Genomic DNA, 25,460 nt, shown 5'->3' with positions numbered 1-25,460 from the left:
AGTGAGGTTTTAACTCACGAAAGCTTATGCCCAAATAAATCTGTTAGTCTTTAAGGTGCCACCAGACTCCTTGTTGTTTCTGTAGATACAGACTAACACGGCTACCCCCTGATACTTGATATAAGATACCTTATATTCTTTATAAATACTATGAAAGCAGCATGTTAGGTGTAATGAGTTTGGCAGGCCAGATAAGGGTTGCTGTTACAGAACAGTGAATATTTCACCAGTTGGCACTGAGGGGGTTCTTAGTGTCACCCAAAGGTCACCCTTCTTCATGTCAGGTGGCGGGGGGAGGGGGGAGAGAAAGGGGGTAGTGAACGTGGGGCTCTCACAACATGGGCTCTAACCATTGAACTAAAAATGATACGGTAATGTGCCTGATCGAGTAGGCAGCCTCTGCACACTCATGCTGGATTGAGCCCTGCAGTTTCCCTTAACTGTGACATTCTTCATCACTGACAATTTGAAAATCAAGACTGGATGTTTTTCTAAAAGATCTGCTCTAGGAATGATTTGGGGATGTTCCATGACCTGTGTTATACAGGAGGTCAAGCTAAATGATCACAATTGTCCCTTCAGGCCTTGGAATCTATGAATATCTATGGCAATTTACTATGGTAGGCTGTTTTGCATCCTAATGCTCACTGAAGGCTCACACTCAATCTTAGGCTGGCAACAACAGTGTGTGAACATAGATCAAATACATCATCATATTAAGCTGCTCACAGTGAATTGCACAAACTCGTCTCCCTATGCTGCCCTATCCTATCTTAAGTAAGGCAAAGCCTAAAGTCAAGGTGGGGCAGATGCCTTGCAGTCTACTCTGTTGATCAGTAAATTTGGGGTTCTGGTAGACCTTTGTTGAAAGTGTCCTAATTACTCATATAGTTGTAGATATTCACTCAACTCTTAGAATAAACTTGTGGCTTCTGATACTTTTTGCTAACCACACCCCTTTTTGTACCTGCTTAAATGAGGAATAAGTTGATTATCTGTATTGTCAAATGGAAAGAGGTTTTTGGGGGGTTAATAATGTTCAACTTACTATTATAGCAGAGCTCTAGTTTAAAAAGTGACTAAGTAAAATATTAGGTGAGATAATATCTTTTATTGGACCAACTTCTGTTGGTGAAAGAGACAAGCTTTCAAGCTTACACAGAGCTCTTCTTCAGGTCTGGAACAGGTACCCACAGTATCACAGCTAAGTACAAGGTGAAAGATTGTTTAGCATAAGGAATTTACTTGTTGTAAGAGACAACTCAAGGTGAACTGGACAAACGTCTCTGCAGTCATAGGCCAAAGGAGAGTTAGTGGGTTATAGATTGTGGTAATGAGCCATAAATCCAGTGTCTTCACTGAGTCCATGATTTTAGTGTCTAACAAACTTATAAATTTAAGTTCCTGGGATCATCTTTTGAAGGTGTGGAGGTTTTCTTTGCGGGCGAGGATTGAGAGGTCAGATATGGAGTGATCGTTCTGTGAAAAGTTTTCACCCATGAGTGTTTTTGTCTGTTGTCATTTTTCTGCGTGAGTTCATTTGAGAGTGTAGTGATTGTCTGGTTTCACCCACACAGTTATTGGGGCATTAAATGCAGTGGGTGTGGTGCACCACATGTTGTAATAAGCGTATCTAGGATCCATGGATCTTGTTGAGAGGTATTGATTGTCATAGCAATGGCGATATGTCTACAGATTTTGCATCTGCTGTTATGGCAGGGTCTGGTGCCACTTTGAATTGGTGTGTCCTGGTCTCTGGGGAGTTTGCTGCAGCTGATGAGCTTGATGAGGTTGGATTTTTTTTTTGAAGGCCAGAAGAAAGAGTTTGGGAAAGATTTCTTTCAGGATGTGGTCCCCATTGCGTATGGATCATAGTTCTTTAATAATATGCTGTGCAGGTTCCAGCGTGAGGTGGCAGATGACAATTTGGGGAGTTGGTCAGAGGTTTCCTTCTCCTCATATTGAAGCAGGTTCTTTTACAATATTTGGGTGGCTCATTCCATGACAAGTTCTACTTCTCTGGTGAAGTGTCCTTGTTTGGTGAAGATGGTTTTTAAGTGTGTGTGTTCTGGACTTTCTCCTTGGAGCATATTCTGTAGTACCTGAGTATCTGGCTGTAGACCACAAATTTCTTGGTTTGTTTGGGGGTGGTTACGGGCTCTGTGGTGATCTCTGAGTTTCTTGTATATAGTTTTCTGCAAGGATCCATTGTTGAAGCTAATAAAATATAGGATCCTGGGATTTCATGTTTGTTTTTCAATCGCATCTATTTCTTATTTGCATCACTTCCACATGAACTGTAACTGATGGTCCTGCAACAACCACCTGATATCTGAAAGTCAAAATAATTCTTTTCCTTTTTGTAAACCTAAATCAAAGAATGCCTTTCTGAAGGTCTAGGCAGTTTCACACTTATTTACTAATGCAAACCATACATCAAAAATAAATCCAGTTGTCAGTCTTCACCAATAACAAGAATAAATTAACCATCCAACTATAAACAGAAAAGATTGAAAATACCCCAATCATCTGACATCCCTGTGACGGGTTGGATCACAGAAACCCCCTGGGAGCTGTCACCCAATTTGCCAAGACTACTTCTACCCCTGCCTTTTCTGCCAGCTCAGGACTCCAGCACCCTGTCCTGCTGAACCAGACACACTTGTCTACTCCAACAAAGACCCTGGGTCTGAATTACTTGCCCCAAAACTGCAGGTTTACCTGAAAGCAGCTAACAGAAGTGTTCCTGTCTTTAACACTCAGATGCCCAACTCCCAATGGGGTCTAAACCCAAATAAATCCGTTTTACCCTGTATAAAGCTTATACAGGATAAACTCATAAATTGTTCGCCCTCTATAACACTGAAAGAGAGATATGCACAGTTGTTTGCTCCCCCAGGTATTAATACATACTCTGAGTTAATTACTAAGTAAAAAGTGATTTTATTAAATACAGAAAGTAGGATTTAAGTGGTTCCAAGTAGTAACAGACAGAACAAAGTAACTCACCAAGCAAAATAAAATAAAATGCGCAAATCTATGTCTAATCAAACTGAATACAGGGGGCTGGGGTGTGTGTGGGGGGTGTGCAGAAGTCAGGGCAGAGGGCTGGGGAGGTGTGAGGGGGTGCAGGGGTCAGGGCAGAGGGCTGGGTGTGTGAGGTGGTGCAGGGGTCAGGGCAGGGGAGGTGTGGGAGGTGCAGGGGGGTGGGTGTGTGTGATGGGGTGCAGGGGGCTGGGGGTGTGAGAGGGTGCAGGGGTCAGGGTGGGCAGAGGGCTGGTGGGGTGAGCTAGGGTCGTGGGGGTATGCCCCAATTCCAGCCCCTTCCCCAAGGCCCCGCCTCTTCTCCTTTCCCCCCTCCCCCCCGAGCATGCTGAGGCTCCGCTCTTCCCCCTCCCTCCAGCTGGCAAAGAGCTGATCGGCAGCAGGGAGAGGGGGAGGGGAGAGAACGTAGCACGCTGAGGGAAGAGGCGGGGGAGGAGCTCGGCTGCCGGCAGAGCCTGCCCTGCTGCAGCAAGAGCCGGTAGCATCAATCTTCTGCCCCTACAGGAGAGAGCAGGGTGGTGGTGGAGAAGAGCAGGCCGGGGCCCCTTTGGACTGTGGACCCGGCGCCATGGTGCCATGGTAAATCCGGTACGGAGTACAATGCATGAGGAGCCTGGGTTCCTAACTTGGGGCTGGGAGTTCTACTGGGTAGCAGGCCACCTAAGGTTACATGCTACAATACTCAGCACTGTGGTGCCTAAATTCCTTTGAGGATCTAGCTCTTTGGGTCTTCAGGTCTTTCATCCTCACCATCATGCAAAAGCATCAATTTGGGGTAACCCTGTCTAGCAATTTGGGGAAAAAGATATAATGTGGAAGAACTGGCTGAGCAAGGGCATCATTTCCCATTTTGTCAAGGATGAGGGCTTTGCCTCTTTTCCAACACTAAAGCAAAGCTATAACCTGACACCCTCAGCAGAGTGGCAGTGTTTACAACAAAAACACTTGCTAACTATCAAATTGGTCCAGATGCCCTAGGACTGTCAGAGGCTCTAGAGCTATTGGAAATCTTGGAAATGCTTCATAAACTCCCCACACCCTTGTCCACTAGGTCTGCTTTACTAATGAAGAGGAACTTGATTGGTCTGGGGTTGTTTGTGAAAGAATGAGAAAGGGTTATCACAGCCCTTAAAATGATCCTAGTGGCAAAGCATATCACAGAATGTTAAAAATGTTTCTGTGGAACTCAGGTTACATCTGTTACAGCAAAAGATTCTATTCAACATGTACTGGATGCCACAAAAGTTGTGCAAGATGCAGGCCTTGTCCTCTGATGTTGTTGGTGCTGTAAATAAGGAGAAAGGAACCCTAGTGCACATGCTGTGGGACTGTCCAATAGTCAGGCAACTGTGGAAAAGAGGTGGACAGAAGAGTGAAAACAGTGCTTGGCTTCAGCAACCAAACCTCAGCTGAAAGTTGTATCCTAGGTTATGTACCTGCTATTCTGGGTTGAACTCCATCACAAACACTTTGGTTCTTGAGGACTGCAATGATTACGAATGGTTTTATAATAATGGAATAGGCTTATGCCCAGATTAGAGCAGTGATATTTTGACCTGGCTGAGTAGTGAAAGAAAGAATATATATGTATAAGAATAAGAAAGCTTATAGATGTAGAGAGCAATGATATGAATTTGAAATTCGTCCCCCATTTCTAGATACATTTGGCTAAAGAATACGGAGATAGCTCAAATAATATCAGACTTCCTTTCCACCTGACGTCTCCACTGTTTCCCTCCCATTTCCCACCTCCCATTCCTCCCTCCCTTTCTCCCCTATTTGTGTACATCTTTTATTATTAATTATTATTATTACCTCCACTCTAACAGCTTATGTCTGTGTAACATTGTCTGATTTTGTATTGCAGCTTTGACAAGTTGTAAAGTTGTGTAACTGCATAATTCTATTGGCAATCCCGTGAAATGTGCAGTATTGGGTTATGTATATAAGCTGGAAGTCATTTACAATTATGTATTTTTTATTTATTTTTTCTTTATGAAAAGTAATGAAAAATTAATCACAAGAAAGTTATGAACAGGGGCAAGTTAAACAACAATTCCCAAAAGCAAACGCTGGAATTCCAAAGAATGCCAACAGAAAGCAAAAATTGCTGTCTTATTTGAAGTTACTTGTGCTAGTGGAGTCCTTCACCTCTAAAAACCATCACTACCAATTAGCGTCCTGGTTTGCATTCTCAGCAGAGAGGCCAAGAATTGATTGAAGACGGAAAATAAACGTCCCTGTCACCTTAGTGGTGGTCCCACCAAAACTGCCTTGAGGCACACTGACAGCAAGTTGGGGGGGAAGTGTACTTTCCTGCTTGGGATGCACTTGTTCGGTTGATGAATAGGCTTTATTTCTAGTGCAGTCAACCTAGCATCTTCACAAGCGAATAATTCAAAACAAAACAAGAACATAGTCTTCAACCCCATTCTGAGACAGTAACAGTTCAATTCCCAACACAGAATTTACCTTTAATTTCACTGATTTCCATTCTACCTGTGATTAGAACAGCAAAGGATCCACTGGGGATTTCTCTCTGTGGTAGCACACCAAATATGGTTCCATGATATGCAAGCTAGGAATGTTAGTGCCAGTTTAAATGAACAAATTCTTAAATGGATCAAATAAATGCCTGCTTTAGTGGAGGCTTTGTTTGCAAAAGATCAAAAACATTTTTCTTATGCATTGACAGTTAATCATTTGTGTTTTGTGCTTTGAGCTAAGGCCTGCAAATTGGCAGGCCCACCCCAAACAGTTCCAAAAATGTCCTTCTCTGCCCGTAAAGCAGCTTCGAACTGTAGCTCTCTTCCTGCTGTGACCACCTTTTTCACAGCCTGAATCACTTCGGCTGGACCCTTTGTATATTGATTTAGCCATGCTTGGGCTTCTTCTAAAGATTTGGTTTCATCTGAAGACGGCAAAGTTTCCTCAGCCAGCCCGAGATGTACTGCGCTCTCAGGATCCACTTTGAGAGCACCACTTAGCAGCTTCAGGGCAGCACCACTGCCAACAATTTGTACTAGCCTGGCAGCTCCACCCCAGCCTGGTACTAAACCCATTTGCTTGTGGACAAATCTAATCTCGCTTCCTGGAGTCATTAACCTATCAGTGAGAAAAAAATATTCAGTGTTAATTTCTACATGTGATTTATATAAACAACATTAGAGTTGAGCAATGTTTACTGTTTTTTATCCCAACAGTAAAGTATAACTGGATAGCATGCTAATTACATATATTGTCTAGCCGCTTAAGCATCTTGTACCTGGAATCTCCTAATGCCAGATAGAAACCTATCTAAGCACCATGGGCTTGAGCTCCCGCTGACTTCAGCTGGAGTTGTGAGCGCTCAGCACCTCTGTAAGTTGGAAATCAGACCCTATATACTTTGGCTGCTGTCACACAGCCCTGGTAAAACTCCCTTTGCTGGATACTCACCAGACTACTGTGTTTGGGTCCAACCATACTCGACCTGTTTGATCTTATGCTTCCCACGATCTAACTAGGCTGCAGCACTGTCTTTTCTTGGCCTCTATGGCACACTTCCTGGCTACATGCTTACTGTTACTCTTTTGTGCAAATGGGACGACATGGCCCAATTGCCCAAGGCCAGTGCTGACCCCCCCAGACTCCTCAGTAGCTTAAGTTCACCCTTTCCCAGAGCTCCAACCTCAAGGGCACTCTGGGTTTATAGATCACCTTTTCAGGGATACATGATAGTTGAAGCAAACAGGCTCTGTAAGAATTAAAAACAATCAATCTTACTATAGCTAGCACAAGGAATATTCTGATCTAGACAAAACAATGAAACTTCTGGACGCATTTCCCTGCTTCAGTTTCCTCACCACTCTTCAGCATTCTTCTAGGGTTACCATATCTGAACATTCAAAAAAGAGGACATTCCATGGGTGGGGTATTTGCACCAGTATCTACCAACTTGCGTTGTATTAATGTGTTATTATCCTGTTATATATGCTGTGTGCTACATGTCTATATTAAGAATATATAAAAAAAAGTGATATGGCCTCCTCACCCTCCCGCCCGCTGCTGGCTCCATCGCCGCTTGTCTCTTCACCCTCCCCGCCCGCCTGCCAGCCACTGGCTCCCTCACCACTCGCTTCTTCACCACCACCACGGCTCATCTACTCACCCCTCCTGCTGCAGGTCCCTCTGGCTCCTAGGATCAGGGGCAGCCGAAGGGTCTCCACGTGCTGTGCCCGCCACAAGCGCGAGCTCCGTGGCTCCCATTGGCTGGGAAAAGTGCCAATGGGAGCTGCTGGAGCCGCGGAGCGTGGCTTGCAGGCGCCGGCAGCACGCAGAGAGCTCTCTGCCCTGCCCTCCTCCTCCCCTGTAAGAACCAGAGGGACCTGCCGGGGGGTGAGGTGGGGAGTCCCAGCGGTGCTTACCTGGGGCGGCTCCCGGGAAGCATCCAGCAAGTCCCTCTGGCTCCTAGGGTTGGGTCGGGTCGGAGGGGGGCGGGTGTGCGGGTGGCTTTCTGCCTGCTGCCGGCGCTTGCAAGCCCTGCCCCCACAGCTCTGATTGGGCAGGAGGAGCTGGTGGCACACGCGGAGACCCTCTCTGCCTCTGTGGGTGCCGGGAACTGCCCCAGGAAGCGCCGCCAGCCCTGGGACTTTGGTGCACACGGTGAGGTGAGCGGTCCCCAATATTGGGACGAAGGGCGTCCCGACCGATGTGGCAAAATCCCGGACATTTATAGATATTTAAAAATTCCTCCTGGATGGTGATTTAAGAACCAAAAAGTGGGACATGTCTGGGGAAATATGGATTTATGGTAACCCTACATTCTTCAGGCTTAGTTCAGGGTCCTCTAAGGAGCAGGATCCCCACTCCTGCTCAAAGCTTCTCCTCTGAATCATGGAGTCTCTCTCTAACCCCCTGCTCTGCAACCTGTTTCCTTCCTCCTTCGCTGGCCCCAGAGATAAAAAGACCCCTCTACTACAAAAGCATGCCATTCAATTCCTCTGTCCTGCCCAAGCTGCCCGTGCATCTGTGAGCCCCTCTGAATATCTCAGGGCAGGTCTATACTGCAAATTTGCATCAGCGCAGATGCACTGGTGAAGCCACTCTAAGCAGAGTTAGGCTGACTGGTCTATAATTCCTTGACTCTTTCCCCTTTTAAAGATAGGTACTATGTTTGCCCTTCTCCAGTCCTCTAGGATCTTACCAGTCCTCCATGAGTTTTCAAACATAATTGCTAACGGTTCCAAGATTGTTTCAACAAGTTTCCTAAGTACCCCAGGATGAATTTCATCAGGTCTTACCAATTTGAATACAGCTAACTTATATAAATATTCTTTAACCTGTTCTTTCCCTATTTTGGCTTGCGTTCTTTCCCCTTGTTGTTAATATTAATTGTTGAGTATCTGATCAGTATTAACCTTTTTAGTGAAGACTGATGCAAAACAGGCATTAAAATCTTCAGCTTTCTTGATGTTATCAGTTATTAACTCTCATTCCCCGCTAAGTAGAGGACACACACTTTCCTTCATCTTTCTTTTGCTCCTAACGTATTTTTTTAAAAAATTCTTTTTGCCTTTTATGTTCATTGACTGCTAGGTGTAACTCATTTTGTACCATAGCCTTTCTGATTTTGTCCCTACATGTTTATACTATTCTTTTACTCCTCCTCAGCAATTTGTCCATGGTTCCACTTTCTGTAGGATTCCTTTCTGATTTTCAGGTAATTAAAGAGCTCTTGATGGAGCCATATTGGCCTCTTATTGTTCTTCCCATCTTTCCTTTACATTGGGCTAGTTTGCAGTTGTGCCTTTAATATTGTCTCTTAGAGAAGCTGCCAACTCTACTGAACCACTTTTTCCCTTAGATTTTCTTCCCATGAGAGAACTCCAGAGGAGTATCCGCAGTAGATTCTGTTTCTCTCTCTCCTCCTACCCCAATCAAGATCTTGCCTTTGTTATTAATTAAAATCCCCCCTAGTGCTCCTGCATTGGTACTGGATTGGGGTGTTGGAAAGTGATGGAAGATGGATCCACAGCTACAGCTATTAGGAGAATTATGGCAGAATATGAAAGAAATTCCAGCTGCCCACTTCATATAAACAGAAACTACTTGACGGTGATTATAAATGTACAGTGTGTCAAAACTGCATCGCTGCAGTAAGACTAGAGAATATTAAATTGTTTTTAGAAAGCCAAAAGATGCGTTCTGTACTACCAGATGGGACTTATATTACATATTGTTCAGAGTGCCAAATTAAGGTTAAGGATATTTAAAGCAGGTACATTTATAGATCCATTGATATAAGGAAAAAAAAAAACTTATCTTAGGTCCTCTTAAGTGTATGTTCCTGCTAATGTTTTATATGTCAAACATTCAGAACTGGGGTCTCATTTTTTTAAGAGCTGTATAGATTCTTATAAAGACATGGTTTATTCTAATTTCAAGTGGCTTAACTGAAATGGCTTCCACGTTTTCCTCTGGGAGGCTATTCTAAATTCTCATAGAACTGATTGCCAGGAGGTGCTTTCTAATATCCAGCATATATTTTCCTTTGCTCATTTTTATACCATTACCTTTGCTTATAAGTGCCTCTCTGGACTGTCCTAAGCCCGTCCATTTAGGCATTTATGTCTTTCTTCCTTTAGCTGCACATGGATAATTCCCACTGATTTCAGAGGGAGCCACCTGTGTTATCTCTTGGCATCCCTGTTAAACATTATTTAACTTAATGACAAACATACAGTTATTTTAGTCTCTCAGTCCCCACTCTGCCTTCAGCCTCTTAATAATTAAAGCCCTGCTCCTCCAGACTGCTCCATGCTGACAGACCCCTGCACAGCTTGCAGGACTGGAGCCTCATTTGCTATCCCCTGAATTCCAGCTACTGGCATCTTTCCAATACTGATGCACCAAAAACTGTATGCAGCTCCCCAGTGGTACAGTCCAGGAAACAAGTGCTTAAAAAACAACCCTGGATGTAACCTTTCATATAACATTAAAAAGAAATGGGGACTTAGCAAATTCCTTTTACTCATGGCAACTGGATTCCTCAGCTTGGGTACATTTTAAGGGTACAAAAATTCAGCTGCTAGGTAGGGACGTAAGGTGATACGCAATGTGGCACTCATCACACTTACAAATCGGGAAGGGAAGTGTTAATTGGTTAGATGATCATGTTACAATATGTTAGGATTGGTTAGTTAAATTTCAGTAAAATGATTGGTAAAGGTATAGCTAAGCAGAACTCAAGTTTTACTATATAGTCTGCAGTCAATCAGGAAGTAAAGGGGGGAATGGGAACAGGGAATGAGGGTGGGGGAATTGGAATCATGTTTTGCTAAGGGGGCGAGAAATGGGAACAGGGACACAGGCAAGGCTCTGTGGTGTCAGAGCTGGGAAGGGGGACACTAAAGAAGGAAACTGGAATCATGCTTGCTGGAAGTTCACCCCAATAAACATTCAATTGTTTGCACCTTCGGACTTCGGGTATTCTTGCTCTCTGTTCATGCGAGAAGGACCAGGGAAGTGAGCGGGTAAAAGAATAAGCCCCGAACAGGAAGTTAGAGCTAACCCTTCTGTAATGTAGAGGATTAATGGTTAAAGTCACTGCAGCGGCGTATCTGAGGGTATTCACTGAGTAACAGACAGAGTGCAGATGAGAGCGGTCATGTGGCAGAAGAAGCACTAAAGGCTGAGCTCTTTTTACCCCAAAATGTGTTGTAGTCTGCATAATACTGAGGTAGCATCCTGTTCACAAATATCTGATCCCATCAAGTGAATAAAGAGGTGCTCCCTTGTTTGCCCAGTGTGGGATGTTTGGCTTGGCTTCACTGGTGGTTATGTTTTCTCCCCGCCCCATCAGGATCTGCAGTCTGGAACTACTATGTAAAGCATCTCTCCTCTTTCTAATGTCGGGAAACCCAAACTTCTCTTCCACACATGGTATACTTTAGGGTTACCATACGTCCGTATTTTCCCGGACACGTCCGGCTTTTTAGTTCTTTAATCACCATCTGGGAGGAATTTTTAAATATCTAAAAATGTCCAGGAAAATACAGACATATGGTAACCCTAACAGAGTCCCGGGGCTGGCGGCGCTTCCTGGGCAGCTCCCGGCGCCCGCCGGCCGGCAGGAGCCTGCAGTGTGGGCGGGGCGGCGCCTAGGCACAGAGGCGGAGGGGGTCTCTGTGTGTTACACCAGCTCCCTCCTGCCCAATCAGAGCTGCGGGGGGGGTGGGGGGGGCTTGCAGGAGCCAGCAACGGGCAGAGAGCCCTCCGCCCCCCCAACCCAACCCTAGGAGCCAGAGGGACCTGCTGGATGCTTCCCAGGAGCCGCCCCAGGTAAGCACCACTGGGACTCCCCACCTTGCCCCCCGGCAGGTCCCTCTGGCTCTTAGGGTCAGGTTGGGTTGGGGGGGGGGGGTGGAGGGCTCTCTGCGCACTGCCGGCGCCTGCAAGCTGCGCTCCGTGGCTCCAGCAGCTCCTATTGGCGCTTTTCCCGGCCAATGGGAGCCACGGAGCTCGTGCTTGTGGCAGGCGCAGCACATGGAGACCCCTCAGCTGCCCCTGATCCTAGGAGCTAGAGGGACCTGCGGCAGGAGGGATGAGTAGGCAAGAGGAATGGGGTGAAGAGGCAAGCGGTGAGCAGCGGGAGTTGAGTAGGTGAGCAGGGGACGGAGTGAAAAGGCCAGCGGTGGGCAGTGGGGGTTGAAGAGGCAAGCAAGCCAGTGGCTGGCAGGCTGGCGGGTGGGTGAGGAGGCAAGTGGCAGGCAGGGAGGGTGAAGAGGCGAGCGGTGATCCAGCGGCAGGCCTGGGTGGGGGTGTGTGAAAAGGCCAGCGGCGAATAGCGGTGGTTGAAGAGGCAAGCGAGCCAGCGGTGGGTGGGCGGGGGTGAGGAGGCAAGAAGTGGCGAGCCAGCGGCAGGCGGGGGTTCTCGGGGCGGGCATGGGGGTTTCTGGCAGGGGACTGAGGAGGTGAGTGGCAGGAGGGAGGAGGCAAGGGGTGGGTGGGGGACTGAGGAGGGACACAGCAAGCCAACGGCAGGCCAGGGGGTGAGGAGGGGGGCGATGGCAGGGCTGAGCAGGGAGGGGGCAGGACCTGGGGCACAGTAGAGGCAGAGCGTGGGAGACTGTGAGCGGGGCCGACACCCCCCCGATGGAGTTTCCTCTTTTTTGAATGTTCAAATATGGTAACCCTAGTACACTTACACATCAAGTGGGCAAAATTACAAATGCCTTGGGGTTCACGGATATGAGTCCTGGTGCAGTCTAGGAATCCATATGCAGATGTCATGGATTTATTAATTCCTCAGATTTCTATAATAACTGGTGGTTTTAGCGACTTAGTAGAAAGCCATTTCCCTATGGGTTGTAAGACAGTGATCAGCAGTGGAATATAATACCTTAAACATGACATGTCCCACAGAGACAACCATTCAGTCATTGTCACTTGTCTGGAGTCTATTCAACAAGATTTTAATCCTACCTGAAATCACATGCGGTGGTAAATTCTGCTCCACCTCCCAGAGCTTTTCCTTGAACTAATGCAACACTAATCAGAGGCAGCCTATACAAGAGAGAAAGACAGAGAGGATTTTTATACCCAGAGTGTATATTTTTAATACCAATGTACAAATAATGAAAGGACTCAGGCATTGTATTTCTGCAGTAAGCGCTCAGTAAACAGAAGTCATATAATTCAAATGCCTTCAGTCTCTTAATCTGTGCATGTAGACAAAACAAAACTGATCATTGCATTTATGCTGCAATATTTATACCATGCTGGAACACCAAGAGAACAAAGCATCTAATGGAATAACTGATTTTTTAGACAAAGGAACTTTAGTAGATCTAATCTACCTTGATCTCAGTAAGGCATTTGATATAGTTCCACGTGGGAAATTATTAGTTAAATTGGAGAAGATGGTGATGAATATGAGAATTGAAAGGTGGATAAGGAACTAGTTAAAGGGGAGACAATAACGGGTCATACTGAAAGGTGAACTGTCAAGCTGGAGGGAGTAGTTTACTAGTGGAGTTCCTCCAGGATTGGTCTTTGGACCAATCTTATTTAACATTTTCATTCATCACCTTGGTGCAAAAAGTAGGAGTGTGCTGATAAAATCTGCGGATGACACAAAGTTGGGAGGTATTGCCAATACTGAGGAGGACCGGAATATCATACAAGAAGATCTCGATGACCTTGTAAACTGGAGTAAAAGAAATGGGATGATATTTAATATTTCATGCATTTAGGAACTAACAACTAGAATTTTTACTATAACCTGGGGATGTATCAGTTGGAAGTGATAGAGGAGGAAGACAACCTCTTGATCACAGGATGACTATGAGCTTGCAATGCAATGTGGACATGAAAAAGGCTAAAGCAATCCTAGGATACATCAGGTGAGGTATTTCCAGTAGAGACAGGAAAGTGTTAGTAGCATTATACAAGGCACTGGTACAATGTGCAATTCTGGTCTCCTGTGTTTAAGAAAGTTGAATTCAAACTGGAACATCTGCAGAGAAGGGCTACGAGAGTGATCAGAACAATGAAAAACCCATCTTACAAGAGGAGACTCAAGGAGCTTGGCTTGTTTACCATAACCAAAAGAAGGCTTAGGGAAGATATGATTGAACTATAAATATATCAGAGGGATAAATATATCAGAGGAATAAATACCAGGGAGGGAGAGAAGTTATTTAAGTTAAGCACCAGTGTTGAAACAAAAACAAATGGATATACATTGGCCATCAACAAGGTTAGGCTTGAAATTAGATGAAGGTTTCCAACCATCAGAGGAGTGAAGTTCTGGAACAGCCTTCCAAGGGGAGCAGTGGGGACAAAAAACCCAACTTGTTTTAAGACTGAGCTTGATAAGTTTATGGAGGGGATGGTATGATGAGATAGGCCACATGTCACTGCAGGCAATCAACAACTGCTAGTAGCAAATATCCCCAGTGGCTGGTGATAGGACACTAGATAGGGAGAGCTCTGAGTTACTACAAAAAATACTTTCCCAGGTGTCTGGTTGCTGGGTCTTGCTGACATGCTCAGGGTCCAACTGATCGCCATATTTGGGGTTGGGAAGGAATTTTCCCTCAGGTCAGATTGGCAGAGATCTTGGGGGGGGATTTCGCCTTCCTCTGCAGCCTGGGGCATGGGTCATATCCTGGTTTAAACTAAATACTCTGTAATCTAAAGTCTTTAAATCATGATTTGAGGACTTCAGTAACTCAGCCATAAGTTGTGGATCTATTACAGGAGTGGGTGGGTGAGGTTCTGTGACTTACAACGTGCAGGAGGTCAAACTAGATGTTCACGATGGTCCCTTCTGGCTTTAAAGTATATAAGAGTCACCTTCATTAGTGAAACAACCCACTATTCTACCGTGAAACGTATCTACTAACGAATTATACAAAATATTGTTAATTATTTATTTAGCCACGTAAATGCACATAGTGCCCTAGAGACAAGTAAAAGTCCATTCCAGTACCTCAATGAGGTTATGTGGAGACCTAATGTGCTCACAGATGGTTACAAGCATTGGGATTGGTGGTAAGAGAAACGGAGGACATGGGTTACAACAGAAAGGTCATTTGGGTTTTTTTGGAAAATAACATGCACATCTGTCAAGGCTGATTCCCCACTCTGGCACTTTGAGTGCAGAAGGTGGGGGCCTGCAAGGACTCTAAAAATTAATACTTGCTGCTCCAGACTTGTATTAAACTTCCAAGGTTACAGCTTTTCTCTGACCTTGGCTTGGTAGATGCTGCCACCACCCAAGTGCAAAACCCCTTTGAGAACCCAGGAAGGTGCACTTGGGAATTCCTTCCTCTGGGGTACCCTTGAGTCCTTTCAGCCCCCCTCCGGGGAAGAGCTGAGAAGAAAAACAAAGGAAATCAGCGGTTGCCACCAGCTAATTAAACAACATGTGCCCAAACCTCTTAGGACACAATAATCCAATTCTGTTCTTAAAAAAGGTAAACTTTATTAATAAAAAAAAGAAAATACATCCCGGACTTAGGCTTTTGCTAGATTTAAAACAAAACAAAAAACAAAAAAAACCAACCCTACAAGAATTAAGCATCAAGAATAGCTCTCTTGAGGTCCAGCTTAAAGGTTACAAGCAAAACAAAAGCACCTGGGGTTAGCACAGAGGAATCCACAATCCATAAAGAAATAAAAGGGATAAACCTAATCGCATCTTCCTAGACATTTCCTGATCTACTTACATATCTGGAGTTTTAGATGAGTAGTTTCTAGGTAAGATACTGATAATTTTTCATACCTGGCCCAAGCTTCTCACAGCATAACTGCTCTCCGTCTGCCTCTCCCTGAGAGAACAGACAGAGAGACAAAGGGGAAGTCTTGTTTCAATTTTAAAAAGTTCTAGCCTTCCCATTGGCTCTTTTGGCCAGGTGCCCACTCACTTCCTTTTACCTATGCATTGCACAGAGACTTTTTAACCCTTTACAGGTATAGCAATTAGAGAACAGCTACTAAGAGGGATTTTATAGCTACTAGCTGGCTGGGTGTCCATAAAAGGGAGTTCTCCCCCACCTCCCCCTTTCATTTATCACAACATCCTGAGGATTTTGGTTGAGGGTGCTTTACGTGAAGGCTGGGATGATTTTTTAAAATACTGAATTTGATCCACTTCCCTTTTCCACCAGCAAAAGCCTGGACTATGGGGCCTCTGTGGCAAAAAGTCTGCCTTTAGGAAGTAGTGATGGGGTCGGCAACACTAGATTGATCTGAAGTCATCCATCAGAGTACAGAAAGTGGGCAGAGCTGGATGAGGTAGAGTGTGGCTAGGACACCAAAATAATTCTGTGATTCGGAATGGTTTCTAGGCAGCCTCTGCCTGCACGTCTCCTATAGAGTCTCATTCATAAATGAAACTGCCCTTCACTGACAGAACTCCTGAAGGGCAGAAGCAGTTTGTAGCCTTTGTGATTGCTGTATCTGCCTGTATCCGCTGGGGGGAGTCTTGGCCCACTGTTACTTCAAGGTGAGTAATACTTTCATTAATCACACTAACTTGAGGTCTACCAGGAAATTGAAGCAATTGGTCAATACCAGTTTACATTTCTACACAATAGGTTGTCTCTAATTGCCAGACTAAACGTAATTCAGTGAGTTGATGGGCAGTTTATTATGAGGTTAAAGAAGAAACCTAGATTAAAAAATAAACTTCAGAATTCTCCATCGTGGGTAGATGGGGAATAAAATCACAGTAGCAGGAACAATTTTCAGCCCCCAACAATGTCTAAGAGCCATCCCTTAGAGAAGCATTAATGCCTGTATGTCTCGCATTCACAGAGACAAGGCACAAGGAGCTTATTGGAGAAGAAGGATGGTCTTGTAGTTAATGCACTCAGATGGGAATCAGAAAATATGGGGTCAATTCCTAGGTCTACCACAAACTTCCTGTGAGATTTTAGGTAAATCACTTAATCTCTCTGTGCCTCAGTTAAATAATATCTTTATGCCACCGTTTGTCTGTCCTGTCTATTCTGATTGTATTAGATAGCATCCACGCAAATGGAGTCCCAGTTCTGACTGAGACCTCTAGGCACTAGTGTGTGATACAAACAACAGGTCTATGATCTCCTGGGGAAGATTACTGAAAGACGTGGAGCTTGGCAGTTAACCCATATCAATGCTCTCTCATATATCGTTTGGAAATATAGAACCTTTTTATCTTCCAAGTGCCCCCAACAGACATCTTGAAAAATATTAATGACAAATAAAGGACAGAAACAATCCAGAGCACAGACTCATTAGAAATGCTATTTCTTAATTTCTAAAGGGATGCTACAAATAATAGAGAACAAAAACCAAGTATGAAAACCTATCAATGATAAAAGTGAACTAATACCCCTCATCTGCATGTTCCTTCCATGAAGTGGCTGACCCAAAATAATAAAATAACGCACTTGTGTAGGCTGTGTAAGTTTTGCCTTCCCACTTTTGAAAGCTCACTAGCCTCCACTGAGTTAACTATAGAAAATGTGAAGGCCTAGATTTTCAAAGTGACTTCAGCCTGCCCTCCAAATCTAGGTCTGCAATGTTAACCTAAAACTCAGAGTTGTATGTACAAATCAGATTTAGAGACACACACGTCGCTACCCAACTTGCACACATAAATATGAGATTTTGGGTTCCAAAAGCTTGCACAAATATATACATACAACTGTGTATGTAAATTTAGAGGCCACTTCTGAAAATGTAGCCAGAAATGCATTGTAGTCCTTGCATGATTTCTTCATGGAGAAGAAGAAAGAAAATATTACCTCTTAAGTCTGGTTAAGGTGTTTTGCATAAACATGCAGATGTTCATTCCATCCTATAAAGAATAAAAACAAAAACAAAAAACAGATTCACCCTAAGATACAGCAAAGGTATAGAAAATTCTTTTGCTCTCTTAAGGCCCTGATTCTGAGCTCAAACTAGTTTATTCTTGTGTAATTCCACTGATATCACTGGAGTTGCTATGGATTTATATTGATGTGAGTTTAGAATTAAGAACAGTGTTGATAAGAGACTGTCAAAGTTAGTAGACTCAAAATATTTATAGTTAGTCAAACAATGCCAAATTATCTTTCACAGGACATTTTTGATATTATTTATGTTATGAAAAAAACAAATCCCAAAAAATTTCAATTTTCAATTCAATGTTGAGTGTAAGTTTTCAGTTCTCAGTATAAATTTTTGCTTTTCAAAAAACCAGAAAATTTAGATTGAGATGAAAATTTTCCATTGAAAATTTTATTTTTCTCTAAAAATGTTTCAACTAAAAAATTCTGACAACATCTACTAGTCTCCCCTTTTATATCAGCTTGCAAAGTCTATTCATTGAACTGCACATATGTATTTCTAGAACAAATGTTTCAATTCTGCTTAAACGAGAGAGAGTGAGCACGCTAGTTAGTCCTGTAGCTGTGTGGATGAGATGGAACAAACCTGTGGATAAGTAAACAGATTTTTGCTTCAGTCTTTCAAGTAAAACAAATTTGAATGTGATGAATAAACAGCTCCATTTTGCTTACATATGTATTTTTTGCAAACTCGGTTTTAGTGCTAGTTAAAGGTGCTGTGTTGACTGAAGTTTTCTACTCACAGCAAGTATAGCGCACGCAGATGAAGCTTATTTCATACTGCCCTGCCAACATGTTTTAACTAGTAACTAGAATAAATCCACCTGCTAGGTGGAAGAACATTTCAGCTTCTCTGCCATTTATTTTTGGACTTCTGAGAGCAGAACATGACACCACTGCTATGAAGCCAACTGGCAGTTTAATATTTGAGGACAGATCTTTAGCTAGTGTAAACTGTCATGGCTTCATTAAGTCCATTTATGTGGCTCTGTCCCATAATAACTCAAATAACTCAAAGGTTGCTTGGAAATGACATTTCACAGTATTTATGACAATATTTAAAAAATATCAGATTTTTATCTATTACTATAAGTCTGATCTTACACCTATTGAAGTCAATAGCAGCTCTCCCATTCCCAGCTAGTGCAGGAGTAAGCCCCTATTTGATCATGTCTAGTATTACTGTGCAAGAATAAAAAATTCAAAATGATTGCAGATATTTATGTTATGACAATGTTCAGGCTCAGACCAGAGTGCTGCATTTTATATGCTATAATCATCAGGATGCAGCCAAATTGTCCCAGAGGAATTTGTTTATACTTTATCATACCACAGTGGAGTCCTTGTATTCAAATTGGCATTTTTGTACACTTTTAATTTCATGCTGAAAGTCAAAATGGAAACTAAAGAGTAATCGGGTGGAACATTTTGATAAACACTTCTGTGATTCAGTAGACAAAAACAAATCTCTTCCTACTGGTGCTTTTCAGAATAACTATCAGGCAGTAGAAAAATTTGTCTATTTCAAATGGAAAGACTATGAGAAGAACTCTCAAAAACCTTATCTCAGCTCTGACCAATTATATTTACAGGCTTTTCTGATAAGATAGAAAGAAAAGAAAAAGTAGGTTACCAGACACAGTACTTTATCGGAATAAGAAACATGTTCTTTGGAGACTCAGGAACAATCACACTTTCAGCTATAATAGTATCCTCAGAGTAAGAAGAAAACTAACCAAAGTGCACAAAGTAAAAAAAAAAAAAAAAAAGGAATGAACTATCTGTTGGTACAAAGACAAGTTTGTTTGTTGGGGGAAAGAAAACCCCATTCACAGAGAAAGCAGAATATGAAACCATATTGATGGTCTTAGAACATCACTGCTCCTCTAAGAGTCAAATAGCCTAGGTTATACTCTCAGCTATAGCAAGCCCTCCACAGACCACTGGCAAGTGCTCAGCAGACCTCTCTGGTAGTCTACAAATCGCAACTGAGGAACCACTGCCTTACAGCTTCTAGAGAGGGATCAAGAAGAGGTGTGAGTCTCCTCCATTCTTCTCACCTGTCCCCTCTAGAGCTTCCCCTCTGTTTCAGTTAGCTGTATCTCTGTGGCTTACTGCAGAGTAAGAGTATTGCTATTCATAAACTAGGGTCTGCTCCTGCAGGCAAAGTCACAGAAAAACAAGTTTTTTTTAAACATACCATTCCTATTCATTTGTTTTCTATGATTTGGTCAACAAACCAATGACACCCATGCAGAAAGCACTTTGTCCCAGGAAAGAACAGGGGCTGTTTCCTAGCCAGCGTTACGTCTGTGCTATCATTTTTTATTTTCAGATTAGAAGAGATTAAATAGGCGGGGAGGAGGAGCCACTAGAGGGCATGAAAATCCTTCAGTTTTCTGGGTCATCTTTCTGCCTCTCTGTACCAGAGGAAAAATGCAAGATTTTCTGCTGGATTTACAAAAATCACAGAAAACAAATCAGCAAATTAGTCAAATAAAAATTTATTTTTCAATAATTGCATGAAGACAAGCAATGCCATGGAGAAAAGCCGCTGTGCAAAAATGCAATGAAAAGGTACCAGCCCAGACACAAAAGCTATTCCCCCACCTTTACCATGAGGATGATCAAAAACCTAAATGTTCCACCCTCCATCAACGAGTGAGAGTGTAGAGTTCTGCAAGGTTGGATTAAAAGCAAATGTTATTTCTCAAGCTATACAGCTTTAGTGTTGTCAGAGATATGAAATCCCAGTGGATGGATGTTTCAGGGATCGGCAATTTTAAAGAATCTCTCATATCTGAATAATTGGTTTGAATACAGCCAAGGCCATTAAGTCAAAAGTGTATTTGAAGTGTTCTCAGGCCAGTTCTTGTGGCTTTCATGGCTTTATTTTAGTTCTTGTATGTGAATTGGCTTCTTGGAGAGAAAGTACTTTCTTGGAACAAGGTTGTACCAATACCTATCCATTCCATTCCTCTCAGTAAGTCTACTGAGGACCATTTTACATTAGCCTTCCCTCCTGTTGCAGTGGATCCAGTTTGTATAAACAGAATTCTGAATGTCAAAGAGACTTTATATGGAAATAGACACTTCATCGAGAATGATTAAACATGGAATTTAAAGGGAAAGCTTAATCTGCAAATTACAAGAACAAGTTGGCATACATTTGGTTTGCAAAGACTCAGCTACTTTTTACTTACTATAACAACACTTGTGTGAAATAAATGGAGATTTCTATGTACAATCGTAGCACAAGCACCATGGAACATCCTTGCTTGGAAAAAAAAAGAGTTCTTCAAAACATCAAAGATTGCGTCTTCTACCAAAAATGAAATGTATATTAATCACTTGGCCACTAATGTGCTGATACTACTGCTGATCAAGCTAATATTTTATCATTGTTTCTTTGCTCACCCATTTGTCTGTATCCATCTGTTGTCTCATCATATACTTAAGATTATCAGATCTTTGTGCCAGGGATCATTTTGTTGTTATGTGTTTTTACTGTGCCTAGCAGAATGAGGTGCTCTTCTATGAAAGAGGCTCCCACGTGCTATGGTAACACAAAGAAATAATAATAATAAATAATAAAATAATAAACTTGCCTGTGGGCTGGACATTGCTCTGACAGCATTCAAATTAGATCCTGAGCAAAAAGTATTTTCTGCACCATGGATGATAAGACCTTTCCCATCCTTCCAATTTTCCAGTTCAGTTACCCTCTCCTGGAGTTCTAGCATCATAGTGCCTGTCATTAGGGGAGAAAAGCACAACTGTGTCAATGGGGACACAAACAGAGTGTAATCTTACTGTAGTGCTTGATATTTAAATTGTGCATTACCAAGAATACCTTATACCAACAAGGAACTAGTAAATGATTGTTGGAAACATTTAAAGTAAAACAACACCTTGAGCTATTGGGTCAATGTCTGGCATAATGGTCCCATCCGTCAGAGAACTCAAGCACATCCTTAACTTTGAGTGGTGACTTGTCAGGCACGTCTTATGAGATTAATATTAAGCATATGTTATAAATGACATCAAAGCAATACTCACTTCCCCAGAGAAGTAATGACATGCATAGCATTTTTGGTGGAAGATTCAGTTTTTGACATCCTGAGGAATTTTTAGAGAAGGAAGGACATTCCACAATGCTCATGGCTGCATTTACAGAAAGAATAACTTGACTTCAGTGGAACTACTCATGCTTAAAGTTAAGCTTTTAAGTGCTTTCATGGACCAGGGCCATAGTCAACAGATGAAAGAAGAAACACATAGACAAAGTCAAGGAGATCATCAGGAAAGAAGCTAGTGATGGTGAACGTGGACCCTCTCTTCCTCCCTAAGGAAATTAGAATGGGAGTACAAAAAGATTAGCACATATACACAGCAAATATGTGTTAACTGGTAAATGAACATCCAGAGGCCAGGTTATAAGCAGAATTCATTGTTAATAACTCAGGTCTTGCCTAGGTAAACAGTTAATGTGCAGTAAGTTGAGGTGTAAATCTACAGAGCACTAGCGTGATGCGCACCAACTGTGCATGTGGTCCCTGCTACTGTGCACTAAAAGTCACCTGGTGAACACTGGCCTACTCCTATTTTGCAGCAGAGTAGATCAAGGTGCTAACTTTCAAAAAAAAAAAAAAATTCAAATAGGATACCATTTTTGGAGTCTAGGCAGTTAAAAACTATCTCAGTCCTTACAGCTTGGCTCCTTTCCCTTTCAAATTTGGTCAAACTAGAATTCAACAAGATGTATGGGCTGTTGAAATTGGTTTCAGTAGGCTTAAGCTGATGTTATGAGCATTTGTTTCCAAAGACCATTTCAAACAGGAGGCTATCAGATTCTAACTAGAAAAAAAAATAGCAAGACTTGTCCATCAGCTATTTGCCAACATATTCTTGCTCAGCTTTCTGTTCCATGAGTTGTACAAGCACAGAATAAACATTGTTCCTAAGAGACAAAACTTGCTGAATAAAGTGAATGTTTGGCAAATATTTTTTATGCTACAGTTTGTTAGTGATATTTTTAAACTATCTAACAAAAGTGTGGATTTTATATATATTACACACACATGTATGACTATTCAGAGAAGCCAGGTATCCAAGGATAGGCTCTTTTTGTCAAGACCTTTTTGGGGCAGGGACTATAATTTACTATGTTTGTACATTGCTTAGCACAATGGGCACTGGTTTCTTGACGACTCTCTACCATAATATAAATAATTACAGACACACACAAAAATGGAATGAAATTTGGAAAAAATATGTGAGCATGTAATCAAAGACTGGATCATAATCCATATGCAGAAGGGGCCAAATTAAAGTTGCATAGGCAAGCATAATTCTGGCATTTTCTAACTTTTTAGTGCTTGATTTCGCAACCTTAACAATGTAGATTTGTATGTGTAATTTCCTAAGGTTTTAAAAAGGCAAACTGAAAAAAACCAACAACCCAGAAATTGTATCATGCTGGCATCATATTACCACTGATGTCAGTCATCAGTGGGGTTGGAAACTTTAGATCCATGACACAAACTTCACCCACTTGCACTAACAGAGCAACCAATAGCAGTAGTAATAGGTTGTCATCCTCTACATCCAGGGTTCTCAAACTGGGGGTCGGGACCCCTCAGGGGGTCGTGAGGTTATTATGTGGGGGGTCGCGAGCTGTCAGCCTCCACCCCAAACCCCGCTTTGCCTCCAACATTTATAATGGTGTTAAATATATTAAAAAGTGTTTTAATTTATAAGAGGGGTCACACTCAGAGCAGGTTAGACAAACAATGTGGTGAAAGGGGTCACCAGTACAAAAGTTTGAGAATCACTGCTCTGTGTGGACAACAGATAGTGTTGTCCACACAGAGGGGGGGGGGGGGGGGGGGACACTTTGAAAGTGGCTTTCACAGATATTTGCTGATACAAGAGGAATGGCGACACTGGAATCTTGGGTTTTATTCTAGTCTCTGAAGGGGAGTGTTCTCTAGTGGCTATTGATTCTTCTGCCCATTTCCCTCCCACCCCTTCTTCTCTGTCCTCTCTAAGCAGCTCCTGTTCGAGCCTTCCCTCTTCCCCATCTCTGACTCCTCACTCTGGTCCCATTCTGCTCACCTAGATAGGCCCAGTTTCTATTTGTCAGGCTTCTCATCCCAGGCCATTTGTCCAGCCATTCCCAATTCCCTCCACCATTTCCTAGATCTTTGTCCCCAGTTTCCTTTCCCAGCCAGTCCCAGTTTCTCCCTCTCGGATCCTCATTTGATCGATCTCTCCTGCCCACCCTGACCTCTAATTATAGATCCTACACTCCTGCACATACACACTCTCTATGTCCACTGGCTCCTAGACTAACTCTCTTCCCCCAGGCTCCTTGTCCAACCTCAGTGTCCCCCACTCCCTCCAGGGCTCCTTGACCCAGTCTCTTAGGGTTACCATATTCAAACATTTAAAAAAGAGGACACTTCACGGGGTCCCAGTCCCGCCCCCGGCCCAACCCCATCCCTTCCCCGCCCCCATTCCAACCCCTTCCCCAAAGTCCCTGCCCCAACTCTGCCCCCTCCTCTGAGCACCCCGCATTCCCCCTCCTCCCTCCCGCTCTGATCTTGGTTGGGGGTTGCTAAGTGCTTCCCTGCTCCCCACTGACCCCGCAGCCCCTGCACTCCCCCACCCCTGCAGCCTCTGTGCCCCCCGCCTGCCCTGCCCCTGCACCCCCCTGCCCGCCCTACTCCTCCTAGCCCTGCAGCCCCTGCAACCCCCTGCCCCTGCACCCCCTGCCCCTGCAGCCTCTGCGCCCCCCGCCTTCCCTGTCGCCTCTATGCCCCTACCTGCCCTGCTCCTCCTCATCCTGCAGCCTCTGCACCCCTCTGCCCCTGCAGCCTCTGTGCCCCCTGCTCCCCACTCGCCCTGCAGCCCCTGCACCCCCCCGCCCCTACACCCCCATCTGCCCTGCTCCTCCTCACCCTGCAGCCTCTGCACCCCCCCACCTGCCCTGCTCCCCCGCTCACCTGGCAGCCTCTGCCTGGTGGGGGCTTCGGATGCTCAGCAGCGACCGGGGCACTGCGGGTCCCGGCAGCCCCGGCACACGCTGCACTCCCTGCCCCGCGCCGCAGCCTCCTTCCTGCCACGCGGGGTGACGGGGCCGCAGGAAGGGTCCCCCAGTGGCCGGGGAGTCCCCGCCCGCGAGGGAAGCCTGAGCCGCTGGCTGGGCCTGGCCTCCCCATGGTCCTGTGGGCTCAGCTAGGGCGTGTGGTCCGCCCGGCCTCCGGGGGCAGCAGCGGCCCCTTCGCCGCCTTCTGCGGCTGCGCCCCCCTTCCCCTGCCCGAGCTCGCTACAATGTAGCCGGGCGGCTGGGCTTTGCTGCAGACCCGACGGGTTGTGCTGGGGCTGGGCGGACCCTGGCTTATGCTGCCTCCCTATTTCCCCGGACATGTCCGGCTTTTTGACAATTCCCCCCGGACGGGGATTTGAGTACCAAAAAGCCGGACATGTCCGGGGAAATCCGGACGTATGGTAACCCTACAGTCTCTGCCCAGGCAGTCTCAGTTCTACCTATGTATCCCAGCACCTCATCAGATATGTCTCCACTCCCCACTCTTTACTCTTTCCCCCATTGGTTCTCAGTCCTAGGGTACGTCTACACTTACCTCCGGGTCCGGTGGCAGGCAATCAGTGTTCTGGGATCGATCCCGGAAGTGCTCGCCGTCGGCGCCGGTACATCAGCTCGGCGAGAGGAGTACGCGGCATCGACGGGGGAGCCTCCCTGCCGCGTCTGGACCCGCGGTAAGTTCGGACTAAGGTACTTCGAATTCAGCTACGTTATTAACGTAGCTGAATTTGCGTACCTTAGTCCGAAGTGGGGGGTTAGTGTGGACCAGGCCCTAGTCTCCTTGCTCAGCCCATCCCAGTCTCCCCCCAGTTCCTCATCTGATTTCAGTCTCCCCACCTACCTATAAGCTTCCAAACCCTATTTCCCTCCCTGGCTCCCAAGTCCCAGTCTCTTAGCCCAACCAGTCCCAGCCTCCCCCAACTCAATTCCAAGTCCTAGTTTCC

At 44.4% G+C, this 25,460-nt stretch overlaps 1 protein-coding gene across 3 annotated transcripts in view; it reads right to left on the bottom strand.

Moving 5' to 3' along the window:
* Positions 1-1,096: 1,096 nt before the first annotated feature.
* ECHDC1 (ethylmalonyl-CoA decarboxylase 1) overlaps positions 1,097-25,460 on the bottom strand; it is a 44,611-nt gene continuing 20,247 nt past the window's right edge. For all 3 annotated transcript variants that reach the window (XM_054023902.1, XM_054023904.1, XM_054023903.1), the window contains exons 3-6: positions 21,017-21,159; positions 17,325-17,377; positions 12,511-12,591; positions 1,097-6,150 (exon numbers count right to left, since the gene is read on the bottom strand). In XM_054023902.1, coding sequence (XP_053879877.1) covers positions 5,745-6,150; positions 12,511-12,591; positions 17,325-17,377; positions 21,017-21,159 — 683 coding nt within the window. In that variant the 3' untranslated portion in view covers positions 1,097-5,744. The remainder of the gene's footprint in view (positions 6,151-12,510; positions 12,592-17,324; positions 17,378-21,016; positions 21,160-25,460) is intronic.

This window comes from Malaclemys terrapin, chromosome 3 (genome assembly GCF_027887155.1).
Source record: "Malaclemys terrapin pileata isolate rMalTer1 chromosome 3, rMalTer1.hap1, whole genome shotgun sequence".
Classification (NCBI taxonomy): Eukaryota; Metazoa; Chordata; order Testudines; family Emydidae; genus Malaclemys; species Malaclemys terrapin.
The sequence above is the reverse complement of the archived record's forward strand: the minus strand, read 5'-3'. Positions and strand labels throughout refer to the sequence as shown.